The 22,494-nt window shown below is 46.7% G+C and overlaps 2 protein-coding genes across 2 annotated transcripts in view; both read right to left on the reverse strand.

Annotated features, from left to right (window-relative positions):
• Positions 1 to 22,494, reverse strand: part of tenm1 (teneurin transmembrane protein 1) — a 196,597-nt gene that overhangs the window by 51,518 nt on the left and 122,585 nt on the right. Inside the window, exons 15-21 of the mRNA XM_076043360.1 lie at positions 19,069 to 19,348; positions 17,463 to 17,582; positions 17,087 to 17,348; positions 15,816 to 16,101; positions 7,289 to 7,432; positions 6,157 to 6,409; positions 5,265 to 5,285 (exon numbers count right to left, since the gene is read on the reverse strand). Coding sequence (XP_075899475.1) covers positions 5,265 to 5,285; positions 6,157 to 6,409; positions 7,289 to 7,432; positions 15,816 to 16,101; positions 17,087 to 17,348; positions 17,463 to 17,582; positions 19,069 to 19,348 — 1,366 coding nt within the window. The remainder of the gene's footprint in view (positions 1 to 5,264; positions 5,286 to 6,156; positions 6,410 to 7,288; positions 7,433 to 15,815; positions 16,102 to 17,086; positions 17,349 to 17,462; positions 17,583 to 19,068; positions 19,349 to 22,494) is intronic.
• The window catches only part of asb12a (ankyrin repeat and SOCS box-containing 12a), a 321,968-nt gene that overhangs the window by 28,613 nt on the left and 270,861 nt on the right, over positions 1 to 22,494 (reverse strand). The window lies entirely within an intron of this gene.

Raw genomic sequence — 22,494 nt, forward strand, 5'->3', positions numbered from 1 at the left:
TTTACAAAGAAATAAAACTAAACATCTGACGTTAGCCTACTTAAGTTGGTTGGTTGGTTTGAAATGTATTCCCACGGCTACTTCCACCTATAGAACAGAGGGAGGAGAGCGGCATGGGAGGCCTGCAATCTGTTGGGATAACTGGATTTTTTTTTAAGAGAACATGTCATTCGTCTGACAGCCTAAAGACGTCCACTTGTCAGGCGTAGAAGGGGGGGAAACCTTATACATGAATAAACGGGAGGAAAGGGAAACGGCAAGAGCGGCATGTTTTATACATTCATAAATCCAACCCACGAGCTTCGTCTCCGTGCAACACTCGAGCAAGATGATGCCCTAAAGGCTGCACTCAGAGAACGGGCTGAAATTGTATGCATGCGCGCGCTTTCTTTTCACATTCTCTGGTTCCTACATACTTAAATATGATGACTTACAAAAAATATTTTGTTTCTCAGAAAGGTAAGCGGGGGAGAAAAAAAAGGAGATTCGACAAAATACAGCGCAGAAGGTACAGCAAGAGCTAAAGCTAAACGAGGCGTCGGCTCAAATGGCCGCCAGTCGGAAAAAGGGAAAGTTTATCAGGTGAAACGTTTTAAGGAGTTCAAACTGTCCCGAGGATGGAGAGTCACGGTTAGGAGACCGGACTGTTTAATGGAAGTGCCTCCTGTCCTCGGTGTGCGAGCCTCCGGCACGGGTCAGCTTTATGAGCGCCGACTTCATTTAGCCCGGTATTGATTGCGAGTCCTATACGGTGCGTACTGTGTGGGAGGGAGTGCCGACACCGTGGGCACGCCACTGTGCAGAAGAACACTTGGCAGGCTGCAGCCTTGAGTCTGCACTTCAGTCATTACATGGAAGAAGAAAAAAAAGAAAAGAAAAAGAAAAAAAAAAAAAACCTTTGGCGTCAGCTTTCCTTCGCCGCATCGCAGAGACTTGAATGCTACTGATTGAAAGAAACGTGGCTTACTGCCAATAAAAACTCAGAGAAAAGCCTTTGTGTCGGTTGGGAGAGAGAAAAAAATCCTTTCATAGACGAGCAAGTTTTAAGAAAAAAATAATTCACCCAGCCGTGCTGAGGTCAGGTTTGCAATGGGCGGCTTTTTGTTGTTTCGCCCTGGCCTCCCGACCTGCAGCCTCCGCTGAGCCCGACTTCCTTTGTGATCTTGGTCTCACTCTGCTTCTCAACATGAAGGTGAAAAAAAAACACCCCCACCCCATGAACAGCAGCACGGGCCACTCGCTGCTGTCAGTCATCCTAGTCCATTAAGTGCATAACTGTTTACAGAGCTGTGCACTGAACTGGACATGCATAATTTAAAGGAGATCCTGGGAGAGATTTCTGGGAGGGATTTTTTTCAAAGTGGGCCATTTTCTCGCAACCATATTTGTTGTGAAAGGGGGGGGGGCTTTCCTTTTGGGAAGCTAGCGCCGCTAGCTCGCTTCAGATCACTTCACCTGTCTTCCCAATTAGCCCTCTCCCAAGTTCTGAATACATTTATCCAGAAGAAGAGGGGGGCGAAAAAAAACCCCCAAAACAACTAACATAACAAACAGCAGGAACAAATTCAATGCGCTCTGCTGCTTTTCCCCATCACAGCCGACAGCGAGGCAGCGATCAGTTAAGTTGAGAGAACGCAGGAAATCTGGCAGCGAATCCCTGCTTCTCTCAATCTGCCATCTGGGCTTTTTAGATAATATTCAGGACTTTCCTCCCTGCATTTGGTTTGCCCCTATCCAGTCTTCTATTGTGAGTACAGTACATCCCATATGACTTCCCAGCGGAGATCGGCCTGTTTGGAGGCCCCTGCGGCTGGTAAGGCACTTTGCTAAGAAGAATGTGGAGAGAAAAAGCTTTGAAAGTGGAAAATGGATAAATAATTAATGTTTTTTTTTTTTTTGGCTCGGGAGAACAATAGTATAGAGAAACAGTGAGAAGCTGCTAACAGAAAGAAAAAAAAACTGCTGTGGAGAAAATAGAGGGAGGAGTGGCTCCGGGGTGAGGGACGGCTTTCTGAAGTACCTTCAAAAGGAGCTGCCTGACTTGTTTTATTTCCTCCCCGACACCAACATCTCTGTCCAATTCACCCCAACGACTGGTTGCCACCGTCCATCTCGTGACCCTCCAGTGTCTTGGACACTAGCTGGCTATAACCAATGGCATTGAGAGGAGGAGGATCAAAGGAAACCTGTAACTGGTGGTAAATGCTGGCATTGCAATAGACACACTGAGTCCATGGCGCCAGCGTCTTGTTCTTTCTTAAAGCTGATTGCATCAAGGAATATTTTTAAGACCTCCGTCTTGACGTGATACCTCATTGGTCATAGTCTAATCATAATAACGTCATTTGCTTTCCCTACTTCCGATCACCTCTGTGTACCTCGCCATTGCATCACTTCATAAATGCACACAGGAATCACAAAAAAAAAAAAAAAAAAAAATTCTTTTCATTGATTTTGATCGATTGAAGAACTTGTTATACATTTTACCTGTAAACACAGGTATGGTTTCATAGATCTGATTCAACAATAAGACAACTAGGTAGAAGGGTTGAGTTAGGGCAACTGGACTTGTTGCCCTAACTCAACCCTTCTACCTTAAGATGACCTGGATGACTGAGAACCTTCACAGACAATAAGACAGCTACAGTTTGAACATAAGGTCTCAATTCATATCTCTTCCGAGAACTTTTTCTTTGTAGCTGTTTGCGCTGCAGTATTTGAGCACAACGATGCACTGGTTAACTTAGCAGCGTCACCAAAGACAAGGACATTAGGGCTGACTGGCCAATGGTGCGAACGTGAGTGTGGACGGATTATGAAGGATGATGAAGGATGTTTGTTTGTTTTTTTTTGGTAAAACTCCACACACAGATTAGATTTTTCTTTCAACAGGCCACCTTTCCGCCACTCCAGATCAAGGTTTGACACAATGCTGACATTTTGAACAGAAATCTTTTTCTCCGGAAGCCTTTCATGACCCTGGTCCCACTCAGAGTCCACACACTCTGTGGAGCAACGGCTGCTACTTCAGTTCAAAGAGCAACACGCTGCATTCTCCTTCTTCTGCTCTCATCCACCATTTCCTCCAACACTCGCCCGCCTGCGCGGCACAGTAACTTACAAATGGAATTGTGCACGTTCACATCTGTGGCCTCTGTCGTCCCTGCTCACTTCCCCCCAAGTGTGTGATGTTGTTTTTGTTCCCCTCTGCACTCGCTCTGTATCTTCGCAGTTTGCAGTAATTTATTTGTTTTTGAACAGCTCTATCCACTGTCTGTTGCATTGCATAAAACATTTAAAAAAAAAAAAAAGCAAATTTTTTTTTAGTTTTTATATTGCAGATTATGGATACAATATTTAACTTCCTTTCTGTTGCATCTGCTCTCTCGGGTTCTCATTCCCTGAAATCTGAAATCAAAGACTGCTTGTCTGTGTTATGAAAAAGAAAAAAGAAAAGAACAAATCAAAACAGAGTATAATGTTGTTTGGTGATTTAATTATTTACTTTTGTTGCCAGTTAGTGTGCTCAGCTAAGCTCTATGTATTATTTGTGAAGATAGGGGAAAGACAACCTTGTATTACAGGAACTGTTTTTCACAAAATAATAAAGAGATTGAAGTTCAGGCGCAGTAGGGAAAAAAAAAAAACAACTTCTCCAGTGTACTTGGCCTTTCCTTCCTCTGTGACCTTTACACAAGCGCACGCCTGCGATTGAAAGTTGCTATAAGTCTGCTGTTTTTCATGCAAATTCTTCATAAACTGAAATTTGAGATTCAGTTTTAGGATTCTAGAAATTGTCTGGATCGTGTCCATGTGCCATTGTGGGACAATCAGCCTTAGAAGCAGGCTAATAATATTAGCAATTAGAAGCTAGCTAGAACAGGAAGCAGGCTGAAGAGCAGAGCGTGACAAGGGGTTAAAAGGATGGGAAGGAGGAGACGCCCTGCAGGAGGGATGACATTTCATCCTACAGTTTCAGCATCTGTGCACTGTCAATAATGGAATCTGGATTTTTTTCACCCCCTTTGGTTGACAGTCCCTACTATGCAATTATATAATCAGGTATCCTTTACTGCTGTTTTTGAAAAGCTTGTTTTCCTATTTGATGAAGTGTCTTTGACCATCCATCACTTCATTTATCTCCCTAATTCAACCGAGTGGGCAAACAGTAAAATTCAATCATGTTGAATATTTCCAGCCGTCGATATCCTCAGGAATTACCCTTCGCTTTACTATCTCATCTTGCTCAATCGACATCCTTCTGGCTGCTTGTTTAATCTTATTTTTTCCTTTGCTCTGTGTTCAGATCTCGCAGCAGACGGTATATTTGGCTCATTACTTTTTTTTTTTTCTTCTTCTTCAGCTCGGATTTCAATTTGATTTCATTAGATCCGCTGTTCTGCGATCTCTGCACCTCAGCTGCCAACCGCAGACGAAGCCCCCCCGAGGGCTACAAGTAACCCTGATTCCAAATCTCTGGCTTCAGCCACACAAGAAAATTCTCCATGGCTGGTGCTTTGGCGACAGATTGATGTTCTTACACCTGCGCACATTTTTCTTAACAGACTTGTTATCCCTTTTTTGCATGGTTGGAACATTTGGTTAAGCCGGCGATACGGCATCTTGGAAAATCCTCTGTTGTTGATTGGTGAAAGCCTCTGTCTGTCTGTCTCCCACACCCACACACACACACACACCCACACCCACACTTAGCTTGATAAACCCCCAGATAATGGCGTGCACACGCTCACACAAACACCTTGTAACATCTTTCTAATCTGTCCAACATGATGTGCAGACCTGGTTGCACTGTCGGGACCCCAGGGGGGGGCCAGAGGGGACGTCGGGGCCAGATAAGGTCTCACTGCCTTTTTTTATTCAGGAAGTGACTGCACCAGTAATCCGTTAAAGCTGGATTTTTTTTTTTTTTTTGTCCTCCCCTCTCAGAGCTCTCAATAGCAAAATGAATATTGCCTGGTGAAATTTGAATGAGGAGTTAACCTTGGCTGGAGTGTGTACTGTATGCAGATTGTGTGTGTGTGTGTGGGTGTGTGTGTGTGTGCGTGACTGACGATTTGTTTGTGGTGGAACGAAAAAAAAAAAAAAAAAATCAGGTCAGATGCAAATGATGTTGTGCAACTACCCTGGATAAAACGCAGAGGGGCATTACTGCAGTGTGGATTTAGGCAAGCGGCTGCTATTTGTCCCCAGGAGACTTCTGTTCAGGGATGTGAAAAAAAAATAGTTGAAAAAGCATCACTCACCTGTGTCTGGTGTCCCTGTTCCTGATAACAAGCCAGCGAGCGAGCATTAAAGGGAGAGAAGAAGAGACAACAGCAACACAAGACGTCATTTGTGATGCTAACAAGAGTCACTTAGATTTCATAGGCCTACGAGAGTCAATTTTGCCTTCATAAAGTGAGATTAGCGCTGATTTAGGCGGCTGTATCGTTTCACATTAAATATTAACGCTAACGGGAAGCTTTTTGGCATTTCCTCCCGACGGATGGACGGGGGAGTCGCTAACAGCGCACAGTGTGTGCAGAGCCCAGTTTGTGAACCAGAAATTCTCATCAAAGACACAATAACAACAAAGAACGAGCGAGTTAAGTTACATAAGGAGAACATTTCACGGGACAAATGACTGTGTGATCCCGGCGAGGTTCCACCACGGCTGTAAAAATTACAGAACCAGAGAAAGTAGCGCCTGAAGCGAAAGCTGGGAGATATCGTTGCCGTAAAATAAAATAAAAAAATTCTCTCAAAAGACAGCAAAAGACTTAAAGACTTTTGAGCCTTTCTCTCACATCCTAAAGAGGTTGATTAAAGTCTGTCACGTCAGAACCTCACACGCTCTGTTTGCACGACGGGCGACTTGCAGCGCGGATCCCCGCGGAGATCAAAAACGGATCCTGACTGCAGATTCCATCCCACGCTAACGCTACGCTAACCCACAGCAGCTGAGCTAATTTCATTTTAATTGTGCTCGAGTCAATCAAGTGTTCCAAATCCCGCAGCTTTTCCCCTCGGCGGGAGGGAGGAGAAGGAGGAGGAGTAGGAGGAGGGGGGGGTGAAGGGAGGGGGGGACGACCCAAGATCATTCCACTTAACGCCGTTGTTGCACGCGTAACCAAGCGCATCATTGGCGCCACTCACTTCAGCTCCAGGATGGTGCGGGTGTATCCGTCGGGGTGGACCCGGCGGACGAAGTTGAAGTCCCCGATGTAGAGGGAGCCGTCGGGGCCGCTGGCCAGCGCCACGGGGGCGAACAGCATCATGTCGCGGGCGGCGCCGCTGCAGCCCGGCCCGCAGGGGACACTGCGGTAGAAGCCGTTGCCCATCACGGTGCTGATGATGGGCGGCTGCTGGGAGAGGAAGACGTTCTCGCCGTTGCCTTTGTGCAGGATCCCTGGCAAGAGCAGGAGAGACAGTAATACAGTAATGCAAGTGCACATCCAGAAAGTGTCTTTATTTAAAATGAATGTCCTGCGATTTGATGTGAAGAGCTTTATTTCAGCAGTTTGGGTTACAATTCCTGCACTGCTCTCTGTTAAAACCAACAAAGTTTTTTTTTTTTTTTTTTTCATTCTCCTGAACTGAACTGATTATTGAAGGCTTTTAACACTGCACATTGCCCAGAGCGAAAAATTATTCTTTGCAACGTCTTAAGCCTCAAGGCTAAGGGTGTTCTAAGCCCCAGGTTAAGAAAGCCTGACTTAAGCCTTGGGCTTGCTGGCCCAGAGGAGGGTTAACCTGGAGACCTGAGAGCAGCGGCTAAACACAGAGATAAAGGGTGCCAGTTTGAAACTGGGAGGAGGAAAAAAAGTAAACTAGCAAAGTTCAGGATGGATAAACATTACTTGCATGAACCAGTGCAAAAATAACCCTGGGGCAATTAAAAATTTAATGTGAAAGGGGATAGTGTTTTTTTTCTTCCTTTTTCAGCAGAGTACAGCTGGGAATAACAATTTTTTTTAAAATCAAAACAATGAGATTATAATTTATTTTTTGTGTCACTACAAATGACAAAGAACACAACTGCCAATATTATTGGAATACCATGATGATTATCTGTATTCTGGTGCTTTTCTTTTTTAATCATACTCATGATTCGCTATTTGTTATTTAGTATTTATCTCCTTTGGTCTGTAATTTCAAATAGTATGTAAAAAAAAACACAACAACCCAAAAAAACGCATAAAATTAAGTGAGAAAAATAGAAAGGAGCAAAAATCAAACTTAGGGAGTTTAAAGACAAACAATTGCGACACAAACTAGCGGCTCTCACCGCTGCGCATGTTGAGGGCGTGGTGTTTGTCCAAGGACCAGCCGCCCAGGTTGGACGGCACCAACTCAAAGCCGTGCATGGGAGCCGTCCTCCGCTCCCACTGGATGGCGCCAGGGCATGACTCGTACTCGTAACCCACAGAAACTGGAGTAGAGGGGTCGGGATAAGGAGAAGAAAAAGGAAAAAAAAACAAGAAGCATAAGCGACACATGAGTGCGCTGCGTGCTATGCGCTGCGTGCTATGCGCGGTAATAACAGTCATTACAGTCTGCTGCCGAAGCCGTTGAACCCACGGCCACGTGTTGGCGTACGGAACTCGACACAGCGGCTCCGAGCGCGAGCGCCGAGACGCAGGAAAAGCGCCCGACGGCCTCATCAGAGAGAGATCGGAGAGAAGTGGGAAACGCCGCAATCAGGAGCAGCCAGTCTTCATGAGCGAAGCCTACAATTAGCAGCACGGCCTCTTGGTGGTAATGATACAGTATGCAGCTCCTCCACTACAGCTAACAACCATCAACATCTCATTCTAGGCTTGGCATGAATCCCCGTTTATTCTTTAAAAAATAAAAAAATAAATAAAAAAACAACGGTCTGGCAGTCTGACTCACTTGAAATACACAAATACACTGAGACGCAGCAGGTGAAAAGAACTCTTCGGTGTAAAAAAAAAAAAAAAACACCCCAAAAACAACCTGTTACAAAGCGATACACACTTACGCGACAGCGGTTGAAGCGCATCTGGTCTGTAGTTTCGGCAGCGGGAAGTAACACTCATTCAAGAGCCTCTAAGGCTGCGTTCGGACTGCAGGTGAATCTGATTCAAATCAGACAGATTCCTTCTGAAATCGGATTTTTAGGGCTGACCGTCCACACTGGTTCTAGCAAGTGTCCAAATGGGATCTGTCCGACTGGGCCACATTACTTGACAGGTTGCTGTAGCAACGATGTCGGAGCGGAGGCGTCGTCCAGCGTAGCGTGTAGTGTGTGACGTCATATAATTGCCACAGCGGCACTTGTTGCGATACATGGCCTGGAGCTTGGCTTGATTGGTGCTATCTCCCCACACACTGATGAGCCAATGAGTTTCCTCCTCTGTCCAGGGACTGCTGTTTTCTACTTCTCCTGTCTGCTCCATTACATTACAGCTCCGCACCTGGAATGGCGCCCTCTGTTCCGGCGCATTGGGTCTTGGGTCACGTAGAGTGACATCACGGACAGTCAAAACCGATCTGTGTGCCTCTGGAGCTGTTTGGACTGAGACGCATCTGTCCAAATGCGATTTGAAACAACCTCCCGAAGGTGGTTTAAATCTGTTCTGCAAAAATCGGATTTCATTGTGATTTGTGACTGTTCAGACCACAAAAGAGCCATCCGGTTTCAATCCGGATGGGCTAAAAATCGGATTTTGGTTGGCAGTCTGAACGCAGCTTTAATTACTTCCATTTGTTTTGTTTTTTTTGTTATTACAGCTTTGTGTTGCACACACATTCAAAAAGCCACATGCGATTTGTTCAAGAATGGGACGAATAGTGTAAAATATGCTAAATTAAGAACATAATAATCTAGTAAAAACATAAACTTCTAACTTTAAAATTTAAGACAATAACGTATTTATAATGTATTCACATCTCTACCCTTATTTTTTATTTTTTTCTCCTCCTGTTTATATTTTTATTCATCCTTTTCACCTTTAGTCAGGGCCAGTTGCTAATTTACTGATTTATTTCAAAACACTTTGCAACAGAGGTGATTTTTAAAGCAGGCCCACACCAACATTGTTTATAATTAATTATTACGATTAATTTAAAGAGACAGCGCGGCCCCTTGGTGTCGCGACGGAGGACAAATTGCTTTGAAGGAGGCGGAAAAAACCAGCGGCAGCTCAGCAGCCACAGAACTTCAGGCTGCAGTCAGTCAGTCAGTCAGATGGACAGACAGACAGACGTGGGCGACATTCGGGAGCACTTCACCGTTCCTTCTCGCCACCTACACCTCCGACTTCAGCTGTAATTCCGGAACCTTCCATCTCCATTAGCGCTCCGACGGCTCTCTCACTGCGGGGGGGGGGTCTGCAGCGCCGGCGAGGAGGATGAAGGTGCGAGGAGCGCTGAGGAGAACCACGTGAGTCACGGAGACTCAGGGAATCCGCATTAATCTGCCAGAGTTTCAGACTTGCATCACTCTCATTACTTGCACAACTGCCAAGCTTTGCATTTTCTTTTCTTCCATATTTGCCATAGTTCTTCATTTTTTTGGATCGTTATTCTGTGGACATTTTTAGTATTTTTTCCCTCTACTATCGTTAAACAGAGTGCTATGACACACTGGTCTGGAGAGGAGAAACTCTTGTCAATAAAGATGAGTCCCAGACTGATCGAACGTCTCAAAGACCAAGTGGCGAGTGGGAGGAAGCTGAGATGCTGGAGTGATTTAAGGCCTTTTGAAGGGACGGCGGCGCTCTGCTCAAGAAGGGCGGAGCAGCCTGAACTTCTCAGCACCCTCCAACCCCCGCCGCGCCCCCACCCCGAGGCCCATTTATCTTGATTCATTTATTTATAGCACGCTGGCATGCACTTTAGCTTGTCTTAATTGACGCGGTCACTTTTACCTTGTTGTGCTTTTCATAATTTATGCCGCTGTGACATCGTAAAGGTCCCCCTGTGGGGATCAATAAAGCGTTATTCTCTTCTCAAGCAGTCAGGTGGCCCGGCCGCGCTGAGCTGAGCTGCCCCGCAGGCAGCTTTTGGTTTTCACTCATTACCATGCATCGACTCTGCTGATTTCTCAGCGATATGGCCATGCGTCTAATAAGCCGTAAAGTGAACGCTGACATTCTTTGTCCTATGAAGCTGTTAAAGAGGCGGTGATTCTGTTAGGACCAACTTTTTTGACACGCCCAATAAATTACAGAAAAGACATGTTTTTTTTTAAATTACGATTTTACTAGTAATCCTTCAGGAATTGCTTTGGTTTTATGAACTCATTGTCATTTGTCTGACATGCTGAGCAGGCAGTTAGCGGCACAGACAACAGGCAACATTCTCGAAAAAGAGAAAAGAATGAAAAAAACCCCCGAAGGCTTTGATTCGCTCAACAGAGAGGCAGCTTGACACGCTTGACACAAACACGCTGAAAGAGTTGTCAGTGTCAATCACTGTTGCTACTGATGGCTCCGTAACCCACTCCAGTGTAAACCAGCACGTCTCCGGGTTCAAAGGAGCAAAAGGCACCGAGTGCACAGGGAGTGGCGGCTTTAAAGGGGAGGAGATGCGACTCACATCGCGCCTGACTCCAGCAGATGGTTAAAGGTAAAGAGGAACATAAAGACGGAGAGGCTCTCTGCAGAGGCCCGTCTGTATCTGCAAGTGGACAAAATCAATGGAGTGATTGGAAGGGCAGTGCAGAGAGGATGAGGGACTCTAGACTTTGTTAAAACAGAGAAAGAAGTCTGACGAGAACTCTGAAAGGGGCCATAGTCAGAACTCTTATTACGTCCATTTTCAGATTTAACAAATTAATTTCGGTGGTTTACTTCCACCCATAAACAATTTGATCCAAAAACTCCTAGTTTGAGCTGTACAGACCTCACAAAACAAGCCCCACTCCCTTGTGACTGGTCAGCTGCTCACCGCTAGTGTTGGCTAACTGGGTGGACACTACTAGCTCTTTAAACATTACAAAAATAAATAAATAAAAATACTCCACAGAGGTGTTAATATGATAATCAGGTTGAAAGAAAAAAAAAAAGAAAGTCGAGCTAAATCTAAACGGCTGGTTTCAGCGCAGTAACACAAAAATCTATTCTATCACAATAACAAAAAGACATGTTAATTAGCTGAAAAAGTCGATTTTCAACAACAGCTCTCCTTCAAGTTAACACACAAAGGGTGATTTCGTTTTTTAAACTTGAGTCTGAAGTGTACGGGGGCAAAATAAAAAATGCTGTAGGTTTTCTGAGAAGTTCTGAGACCCTTCAAATCCGACCCCACGCAGGAAGCCGTTCCGTGGCCTTGATAGCGATCCATCCCGGTGAAAACAAATGCGAGGCGGCCCTTAATGCAGTGCCGTGGGACAGGAACCCATTAAAAACAAAACAAAAAAAAACCCAAGCATCGACATGAAAATGACTTTATTTGAGGAACAGGCTTCCTCCAGGACGGAACGGACAAAGCAATCCCAAAGGGGAACGTCTGGGACAATGGCTTCACAGTAAGACACACAAACACATGCGCACAAGCACACACACACACACACACACCTTCACGAACGATATGTCAGTACACAAATGCACACTTAATATCTCAGGTGGGAGTGTTCAGTCCCTTCTGCTGGAGCCTCAGGCAGACAGAGCCTGATCCCCTCACCACTCCTGGTGGAGTGCGAGTGCCGAGCATGAAGAGGTGGGTGTAGAGGGGACAAGGGGGGGGGGGGGGGGGTTTGATTGCACATGTACTTGGAGGGACGGGGCTACCAGCTCTGAGGAGACTCTTTTCATGCATAATAATTCCCCACGGAGGCGCAACTTAACCTTTCGAGAAAAACCTGCCGTGGAAAAGAAAACAAGACACCCACAGGTTTACGGCTTATGGAGATTTACTGGTTTTACGCGGCTTGGCCCATTTTATTCTCTAAATGGGGCATTTTATTCCCTTAGTTAAAAATATAAAAGAAAACTAAGACTGGATGCAGCGGCTCTATTTTGGTGTCCATTAAGAGGCATTTCCCGAGCCCTGGCCTGTGTTTGAAACTCAGCACGCAGTGCAGGGGGCACGGAAGGCACAGCACGGCTGCTGATTGGAGGAAACTTGCTGTGCACCCAAGGTGCTGAAAAAAAAAAAAAGTGTTTTTTTAGATTTTAAGCCATTATTTCTATCCAGAAACAATAAAGGTCACTATATTACAGCCAATTTTCAGGGCTTTGAGAATTTTTATTCCTTCAAAGTCAAAGTCAAGTAAACAGCATATTTATACTTCGCTTTGCAGCCTCCAACAAAGAAACTGTCAGTTTCTGCCTCCGAGAGCGTTGAGTATTATTTGTTGCACCTTGTACAGGTTTTCAAGGCACCGTGAAAGACGCAGGAGGTGGTAAACACCTAGCTGAGCATCACCGTCTAACCTGGAAGGCAACATTCTGGTGCTACTTGTGACATCACAAAGGCGTGATTACCATAGTGCGCCTTCTGCCGGGAAGCAAGGGAAGGAGTTTTCGCCCTTCGTCAGGGTTCGCCGAGTCTACGGAAAACACTGATGACGCAAACGTGACATCACACGGGAGCATTAAAGTGGAGAAAATGCGGCGCGTCTGTCGACTGTTGATGAACACAAAGAAAAGGAAAGGGAGCAAAACAACGGAGGGAACAAAAGAGGGGCAGGGGGACACGAGGAGGAAGTGGCGGAGGAGACCTGGGAGAAAGAGCAGGAAATAGCGGGCAGGAAGAGAAATGGAGATGACGGGAGGACAGAGGAAGACGAGGGGGGCGAGGGAAGTGGAGAGGGGGAAGAAGGGCAGGAAAGGGGGAGGAGGGTGAGAGGGAGAAGAAAGAGAAAGAAAGAAAGGAAGAAGAAAACAGGGGATCAGCGGAGTTGAGAAGAGTTGAAAGATCAGGAGGGAAGTGGAGCAGATGAAATGCAGCTTGAACAGATAAGAAGAGGAGCCCTGCCCTCCCCCTCCCACACCCGATCCAATCTCGGTAAGAGGCCATACACTCGAGTGGACAAAGCTTCTGCTGCGCTCCGCCGTATCTGGGTGCTTAGGCAAAGCTCTCGCAGCTCTGCTGTTTGTCTACAAACCTCCACAGGAGGCGAAAAAAGAGGGGGAGAGCATGAAGGAGAGAACGAGGGGGGGGGGTTGGTGGTGGCAGACACAGATAGCAGGAGAATCATCTCTGGAATGACCGATCGAAGGCTCCAAGAAGTCGGTCGTGACGGCTTCTTTTGAAACGAGCCAAAAAGGGCAACAACAAAAACAGCTGTGAAATACATTGATTGATGGCCATTTGGAAGGTGGTACAGCTATCATTCGAAATCCCACGTGTTTGTCTCCTCAGGGCCAATAAATTGCGCTTGACAGCTTTGGTCAATCAAAAAAATGCAAAATCTGCATCGTTTGCTTACACATATGGTAAAATAAGTATAATTAAGAACTCTTCCAGGTCTCATTTCACCCACTAAACATGCTTTAAAACTCACTGGGGGGTGTCGACAGTGGATGGCAGGGGTCGAGAGGTGTCGGGGAGGGTTGGCAGGTTTCGGAGGCGTCGGCTTGGCTTGGCAGGATTCTGAAGGGGACGGTAGGCGTCGGAAGACAGGTGTCTGGGGGGCATCGGCAGGGGTTGCCAGGATTCCAAAGGGGTCAACAGATGTCAAGGGGCGTCGACAGGTGTTGGGAGTCATTGGCAGGCGTCAGCATGTGTCGAGGGGGGGGCATCGGCAGAGGTTGCCAGGATTCCGAAGGGGTCAACAGGTGTCAAGGGGCGTTGGCAGGTTTCGGGGTTCATCAGCAGGCGTCGGCATGAGTCGGGGGGGGAATCAGCATGCGTAGGGTGGCGTCGGCAGGTGGCGGACATCATCGGCAGGTGGCGGCCACATAGGCTCAGACTCGCTAATGCTGTTTGCAGCTTTAATTTATTGTATTTTTTCCACTACAGGTGGGAAAGATATTGATGGGGAAAAACGGGGCCATGTTCATCGCAACTCCACAAACTAACTCGTTTTTTTGCTGTTGTTGTTTTTTTTTCAGCTCACAGCCTGCCCATTGATGCTGACAGTCATCCCTCGGCACAGTGATAAAGCCGTCTATAGTCGCTTCCTGCTTTTTTCAACAGATCAACTTTGCTTGTTTCTTCCTGCCGTCAGCACAATCAGCTCCTCCCACTGCTACCTCGAACTAATTCCATCATTTGGACTTCCTAAAGTTGCGGACAGTCGGAAACTTCAACCACTAGTAAAATAAACGCAAGCTGCTGCTGCTGCTGCTGAGGATGATGGCGACGACAATATTGGTTTTATTATCAGGAAAACATCAGCCTCTCATGTGCCAGCGGGGGGGGGGGGTTCCATTAACGGCTGGCTGATTAGCCGCCAAAGGGTCGATGATTTTACACAAAGTCTTGCTGCTGAGGGACGCAGATAGAATCCCGACTGTGTGATGTTTGATACGGCTGATGGTGACGTCCTGTTTTAATGGGGGTGGCGGCTCTTCTCGAGCACGCACTCGACGTTCCTCTTTGAATGTTATCAGTGGACGCGGGGGGGCGGGGGGGGGGGGGGGCATTCATCAAGGATGTTAGGTTCAAGAAACACTCACCAGCAAAGAGAAGCTTCATCAGGAGTTTTTTTTTTCCTATATTTGGAAGGGTTTATCTGTCTAAGGTTAAGTTTGATTATGTTCATTATTAGGTATCTGTTTTTCCTAGTTTCGTTTTTCTTTTGTCAAGACAATGGTTTTCTGTTTGGCTAACCTTGACATGTTTTGGCGGAGCTTCCGCCTTCTTCAATCTGCGCCCAAAACATATCAAGGTCAGACAAACAGAAAACCCTTTATCCGTCTAAGTTCCTGTATTTTAATATTAATTTGATGTTTTTTTTTTACTAAAACTTCAATAAATATTGTAAATAGTCGAATCAACAACACAGATATGCAGTGAATTTACAAAATTGTGATTTTAGCCCATTGTCATGCTCTCACAAACCAGCCTGGGCACCATGACTGGACTGATATTCTTTAATACACGTACTGAACATAGAAATATTGTCTTTGACAGGAATTAATGTTCCGATAATAATTCTCTTTTCTTCTCTCTCTTCTCTTCTGTTTGTTTTAATGAGAGGCTTTATTCTTTGTATATTCTTCTATGACTTCATATGACACTAAAATGATGATGACTTTTAATGCACCAAGGTCATTATGATGTGACAGTTGCTACTATACAGTATGTGCCACACAGAAGGAAACAAAAGAAATGCCTTTTTCAACAACCTTGATTGCAGTTCGAGGGCAAACCTGTTCTGAGGTGCACCTGAATGCAGCACGCAGGACCCCCCACCCGCTCTCGACGCCCGGAATAGTTTTTAATTTTCTTGACTATTCTGGCACAAACATTTACCTGCTGCTGCTGCTGCTGCCATTTTTAGATTTAATTTCTCATTTCAGACCTGAGCCTGCAGCCCAAGTGGGACACAGAGTGCTTCGTCCTGCTTCCTGCTGCCCATTTTACCTCCTGATTGCTTCTTACTCAGCCCGTACTTGGTCACTGGAGTGTTTAAATACTCCTGAATGAGTCATGTTTTCTTCATTTCATTTTGTTTTTCCGAACGGCCACCGTCGTCGAGGAGGACGATGGATGAACGACAGAACGAGACGAGCCAATAGATGGCGGCAGGAAACCGCGGGCGTTCCAACCGCTGCTCTTTAGCGCACACCAGGCCGCAGGGAGCCTGCGGGTGGTTTTTGCGATTGTTCGTCTGCAGATAAACTTGTCTAAAACGAGGCCCATTGTGTTGTTGCGCTGCATTGTGCAACACTCACCGGTGGCGTACGTGAGGCCCCAGACTTCCTGGCCGTAGACGTCAGTCTTGTTCCACACCAGCTTGTGGACCAGACCCGGTCCGGCGGGGTACCAGCGCTGGTACAGCCTCCCTTCCACCGACGCACGCACGTGCACCTTGGACAGGCCGCCCAGCGGGGACACGGGGGAGAGCGGGGTGGGAGGGGTGAGCAGCACCCGCAGCATGGACAGGTAGCCCGCGGCGCGGGTGCTCAAATAGCTCAGCTTCGCAAAGGCTCCTGGGATTGAAACCTCTTCTTGCACAGCCTGGGAGGGTGGGTGGTGGAGGGGATGGTAATGAGAAGTGGGGAAAAGGTGAAAAAGGAGACAGGCGTCTTAGTGCAGCAGGAAGCAGCTTGTTTGATCTGTGACAATGCAAAATACAGGTCCAGATACAATATAATCAACTGAAAATGACAAACTGATTACGACTTGAATTATGGCTTATAATAATAATCATAATAATAATAATAATAATAATAATAATAATAATAATAATAATGATGATAAAAAGAAGGTGTTTGACTGAAATTTAAATGAATCACTGCATCATGCCGAGTTCTGTTCTTTGTGCTTCCCGGAGTGACGAGGACAATAAAGCATCCTTCATCTTGATCCCAATTAAATGGGCAGGAACTTTCTGAACGCAGATAATCAGTAGACATAAATGCAGAAGTAAAAAAAAGAAAGAAAGAAAGAAAAAGAAACCCACAACGGCTGCTAAACATATTGTTTATAAAGTACATAATGACATTTTTATGTGCTCAGCTAACAACAAATAAAACTTTTCCGCTTTAACTTGAGTTAAACTGAAGGTCACATCCAGTATTGGCCATGGTGTGGGAAAGAAAATCCTTGGGAGTCACAGGGTAAATATAAAATCACCTGCCTGACCTCCACACCTGACTTCCAGCCTCCTAATTTGCCTCTCTGGTTGGAGAGTACACGGCTGAGGCTCGCGATTTGCATTTTCTTTCATCCCTTATTTGAATGTTGCAAACAGGAATAGAGCAAAATTTGCAAAATCCGTCCGGCCCGGGCCGGACTGTTGCCGTTGAGCTGCTACAAATTGAGTCACGGCTCGCTGGGCCAGCTGGATGGATGGCTTTTATCATCACACGGAACCAGATTTTCGGATTGCTGCAAATTAGCCCATAGGCTACAATCTCTTGTGCATGACATCTGTTGTGTACTCCATGTGAAAAGAAATGTATGCCCACATAAAAATAAAACTGTGTGGGAGTTTCCACACCTGAAGCTCGGGCACCGCCGGCCCCTTCTCCTCGCAGGAGGCCGTGTATCGGGGGAGGGGGTAGGGCAGCACCAGCGGGTAGGGGCTCACAACGCTCCTGATGTCACACTTGGGTGGCTGGGCTTCCTCCCTGGACATGGTCACCTGATCCAGGACCAGGAAGTTGTTGTTGGGCGTCCAGACGGTTCTGGTCTGCGGCAGGAAGGGCGGTCGCTGGAACATCAAGGTCACCGACATGGCACCCAAGGTCACCAGGTCGAAACTGTGTCCGAATGGAAAAAAAAAAAGAATTAGAAGTTGAGTTTATTTAGTTTAGAAAAGCATGTACAAGAGGTTGCATGCAAACATGGTGGTACACTAAGAGGGCCGTGCTTACCTGCCGTCCTGCCTGCTGACAGTGTAGCCGTACTCGGGGTGCTGCGGGAAGGTAATGTTGACTCCGACCAGAGGAGAGCCGTCCTGCAGGGCCACGCTGCCTCGGATCACAGCCACACGGCTGAGAGTGGGTGGGGGGGTTGGGGAGGAGAACACACAAAACAACAAATGACAGGATGCAAAGAGTGGATACATGTTAACAAAAAAAAAAAAAAAAAAAAAAAAAAGGAGCCGGGAGAAAAACATGACAGATGATGGAAAATATTGTAATTGTGTAGAACAGAGGAGTGCGTCGCCACGCCGCAGCCAAAAGACCTTGTGCGCGCGGGAAAAAGCATTTATTTCCGCTCCGCTCGGCTTGTTTTCAGCGCGCGCGTGCGCACACACACACACAGATATCTGCCAGAGATGGCGACGTAGATACAGGGGCCGTAAATATAGTTCCAGCCACAGTAAAACCTTTCAACACCCTGTCATGTAAAAAAACAAAAGCTCCACATCATGTTTACGCCGCAGCGAGGCTGCGAGGCTGCGAGGCTGCGAGGCTGCGAGGCTGAACCTGCGGCGCAGAGAAACACAGAGTGTTGCGTGGGTGTGTGTGTGTGTGTGTGTGCGTGCTTTATAGATTCCAGTTGATTTTGCCAGTTAAGTGTGAAATATGCCGCTTTACGGGGGGAACGAGTGGCCGAGCCGCTGCGATGAAGACGGATTTGGACGCTGGCGCTCAAACATTTCGAGCTCGTGCGCATATTGTAGGTAAATTAATTGATGGGGCGCAACTGTTTGTGTAATAAATGAAGAGTGGTGAGCGGAAAAGGGGGAGGGTGCCCTCCTTCCCCTTCACTCTCCCACCCCTGGGTGGCTGCACCGGCCCTGTCTGTTATTGTTGCCCCTAAAAGATGCCATTGATTTTCTTTCCAGAGTGAAAAAAAAAAAGCCAACAACCACATAATTAATTTATTTGTCCATTGTGCTGCCGAGCCGCCGAGGACGAGATGCACTTTGCAGCTACTTTTGCTAGAGGCAGCTGCACAGACACAAGACCCCCCCCCCCCCCCACTCCACCCACCACCACTAAACCACAGTGTTTTGTTTTGTTTTTTTAGGTCATGACCATGTCGGTCAAATGTATTTCCTGCCTCCGACTGGTCGTAAGAGGCCGCTGAAAAATTAATAGCGACACCTTCACGGATGCTGCGGCTGAGCGATGCATTAAACATGAATTAGCAACAAACAAACGGCGGGGCAGTCGCGGCTTGACACACGCTGACACACACTGGAGGACGACGCACTGTAGCGACTGTTAATCATCGGCAGCAGTCAGGCGGCTGCACAGGTGGGTGGTGGTGGTGGTGGTGGGGGCACAAAATAACTGCCTCATTCGCATTCAAGCGGCGGGCCGGCCTTCGCGTTGAACAAATAACGGCGGAAACAGACAATTTCACGCATTAATCCGGATAAATTCAGTGTGTGGCGCGCGGGTCCGTGTCTTTGGACGCGGCTCAAGGACGGAGGAGACTGAGGACAAACACACACGGCGAAGGCGTTCGCACATGTTGGAGCGAGTGGACGAGGAGGAAGGAGGAAGGAGGAGGAGGCCGCTGTACCTGGTGTCGAAGGGCACGTCCCCCGGCAGGGCGTGCGTGGCCGCCCGGCCCAGCAGGAAGCGCACGCGGCGGTAGAAGGTGTGCGCGTGCGTGCCGTCGGCCGAGGAAGAGGATGAGGAGGAGGGCGAGGAGGGGGAGGAGGAGGAGGAGGAAGAGGAGGAGGAGGGCGGAGGCGTCTGCTGCAGCAGGGCCAGCGGGTCGGCCGAGCCGTGGCACAGCGGGTCGGAGCCGCAGCTCAGCTGCTCGCAGCAGTCGGGGTCCACGCAGTCCGTCAGGCCGTCTGGGAGGGAGGGAGGGAGGGAGAGAGAGAAAGGAAGTTGGATAAAATAAATAAATAAATAAATAAATAAATAATTAAATAAATAAAAGGAACCTCAAGGTGGCGGCAGGTAGATCACGACTAGCTCGTCCATCTTGAAAACCTCCGGCAGAGAGCGTTTCTACTTCCTGTTTCCTTTGTAATTTAGAATAACCATTGTTTTATCCATTTTCTATGTTTATAATTTGATTTTTTTTTTCTCTTTATTGTGCAAAAGCGCTTTGTTGCGCCTTTGGTTGTGATTTAGCTCTTGACTAACTGACTAATTGATTTGGAACTTTTTTTATGTTTTACTAGAAGGAGCGCTGCAACGGAATGTCAATGTCAATGAAAATATTTCAATTCTATTTAAAATTCTATCTTTAAAATATTTTGCAGTGTCACAAAAAGAGCAATCAGCATTTGAATGCAAACCGGAAAGAAATTGTTGCAACCAAACTTGTAAAAAGCTTCAGAAAACCATCATAAAGTGACTCTGTGCAACTATGGTCAAAGAGGCGAGCGCAGACAACAGTTTTTTATTTTACTATTCCCCCCACCCCGTCCCCCAGAAATGAACAGTATTTTTTTTTTTTTTTTACATATGGAGAGTATGAATAAAACTAAAGTGAAGGCTTTGGACACGGACAGCCATGTTTACTCTGCTTCCCTCTTGACTCGCCTTGGCAGCTAACCACGGGCGGCTAATGTCGCTTCTCGCATGAACAGGGCTCACGCATCAACGTCACGCCACGTTACACGACGGTGCACGCGGCAGTAAACAAGCGGAGGCATGAGAAATCTGCGCAATAGGATGAAAAATGGAAAAAACAAAAAGCGATTTCAGACGCAAACGCGCACACACAGACAAACACGCAGCGACACAAAAGAGGAGAAGAGAATGGGATTCACTGCATTCACCGGTTGCAGTGAGCGGTTGTTGGTGTTGGTGGTCAACTCTTAGGCTGCTTGATGGAAAACAAATAAATACAAAAGGTGCATTCATCCACACCTGCTGCAATGACACTGAGAATTCTCCCGGGGCCAAAGCAGCTTTTTTTTTTTCCGTGGAGGAAAAAAATTCCTTTAATACAAAACACAGCTGGCAGCTCTGAAACTCGTCTGATGCAAAACCGGCAAAAGTGCGTCGCCATTATCGGCACCGCCAATCAAAAAACGGGGAGTCATTAAAGGGCGTCACTATACAATTACAGCCTCCGGCCCGATAAATCAAGAGCGCGAATCAGCGGCCGTCGTGATCTATGGAGGTCGGCGGTAAACAGCGGCGCACAAAGAGGCCGCAGGTAGCAGGAGCCGGGCTGGCATTTGTGTTTCCTATTTCAAGCTGTTTCTTTTCCTGAGAAGAGGGGCCCCCGGAAACTACGCTGACATTTAAATGCGTCTGACCGCGGAGCAGAGAGCTAAAGGCCAACAATATTCTATTATAACCTCCCTCCCACAAAGGTAACACTGATTTCCATAGGATGCGCCGCTTCAGCTTGAACGCACTCTTTGTTATTAATTGAATTTTCCCCCACGTCGTTTGTTTTATGTTTTCTCTGCGGGTTTATTGTGCCCGAGTGGCACCAGACGTGGCTCGTGCACACATAAACATGACCAGGATGAAACACGGCAATTTTTTTTTTCTTTTCCCCTCTCTTTTTTTTTTCCCCATTTCCCCCGCAGGAGGAAGAGAAATACGTGCGCTCCTCCCTAGGCCACGCGGAATCAATAACACTCTCACTTTCTCCAGCTAATTGCGACGGCATCCTTCCGCCGCGCATCCATCGAGGAGGACTTAAAGGGACGGCAGCACGCGGAGGGAAAGACACGGGCGCCCGCGCGGCTTGTCGGCCAATTAAGAGGGTGGACGGCGGCCGGGGGAAAGAAAAAAAAATGAAGGTATGCAGCGCGGCGGCGGAGTGACGCTGAGATGAGAGGAGCGCGAGCGCGACTCGGCGACTCTTCCAGAGTCATTACCGCCCAGATGAATGTTATGATAACTGCGGCAAGCGACACCCCCACTGATGAGGTTTGGCTGCATTCCGGTTAAATTATAGAAAATGAAAACAAGAAGAAGACATAATTCCAGCTTACTGGTGCCGTATGTATAAAAAAAGCTTTTCTTCGCCCCTCTGTGACGTGCACACACAAACCCGTCTCCTCCCACGTCCCACTTAACACCTTTACCTCTGCTGACGTCTGTGCACACACACACACACACACACACACACACACACACACACACACACACACACACACACACACACACACACACACACACACACACACACACACACACACACACACACACACACACAACCAACCTATAATGAGCACAAACTGTGCTTTTGTTGCACGCGCAAGAAGTCCAGCCGTTTGTTTTCAGCGACGCCGTAATGCTGATTTGAACAGTGAAGTGAATCAGTTATTCGATTCAGTTGGAGGTTAAAAAAAAAAAAAAAAAGTAGGGTCGGTAGGGGGAGGGGATGACAAACAGTTTGCTAACCAATCATTCCATCATCATTTCTCACTGGGCCGAGAAAAACACTTGCAAAAAATCTTTCATTCCATCTGCTGTATCCACCCTGAACACCTTGAAATAGAACCTTAAACTTTTCAACATGAACTTTTTTTTTTAATGTATGTATTTATTCATGTTTTACCGTGTAAAATGTGTCTTGATGGGAATATGTGAATGTGTTTGTGAGCCCTGTCGAAGAAGAATTTCTGTCACCATCTGGTCACCAAACTATTCTATTCTATCTGCTCTTTTATCATCTGACAGTCAGGTAAGAAGGAACAAAGTTTAGACACTTTTTTGTTTGATGTATACATTAAAAAGAAATAGCATATGTATGTTTCTAATCCTTCTTATTATGCATGGCTGTTCCAAAAGTAATGGCTGGAATATACTTGGAAAGTGGCAGAAGCGCTGACAGCCGTGCAGGGGCAGAGGTGATGAATGGGTGAGTGGGCGGCCACCGGTCCGCCCACATTAGGCTTCAACTCAAGAACTCCTGAGCAGTGCCAAGAAAAATAAAAATTGCAAAAAAAATTACAAGAAAGAAAAAAAAAAAAAAAAAAAACTGTGACAAGTTGACCGTGCCTGCAGTGTCAGGTCTTTT

Source organism: Nelusetta ayraudi, unplaced genomic scaffold (genome assembly GCF_046127955.1).
Source record: "Nelusetta ayraudi isolate G7.1 ecotype Tasmania unplaced genomic scaffold, CSIRO-AGI_Nayr_v1 ptg000075l, whole genome shotgun sequence".
In the NCBI taxonomy this organism is placed as follows: Eukaryota; Metazoa; Chordata; class Actinopteri; order Tetraodontiformes; family Monacanthidae; genus Nelusetta; species Nelusetta ayraudi.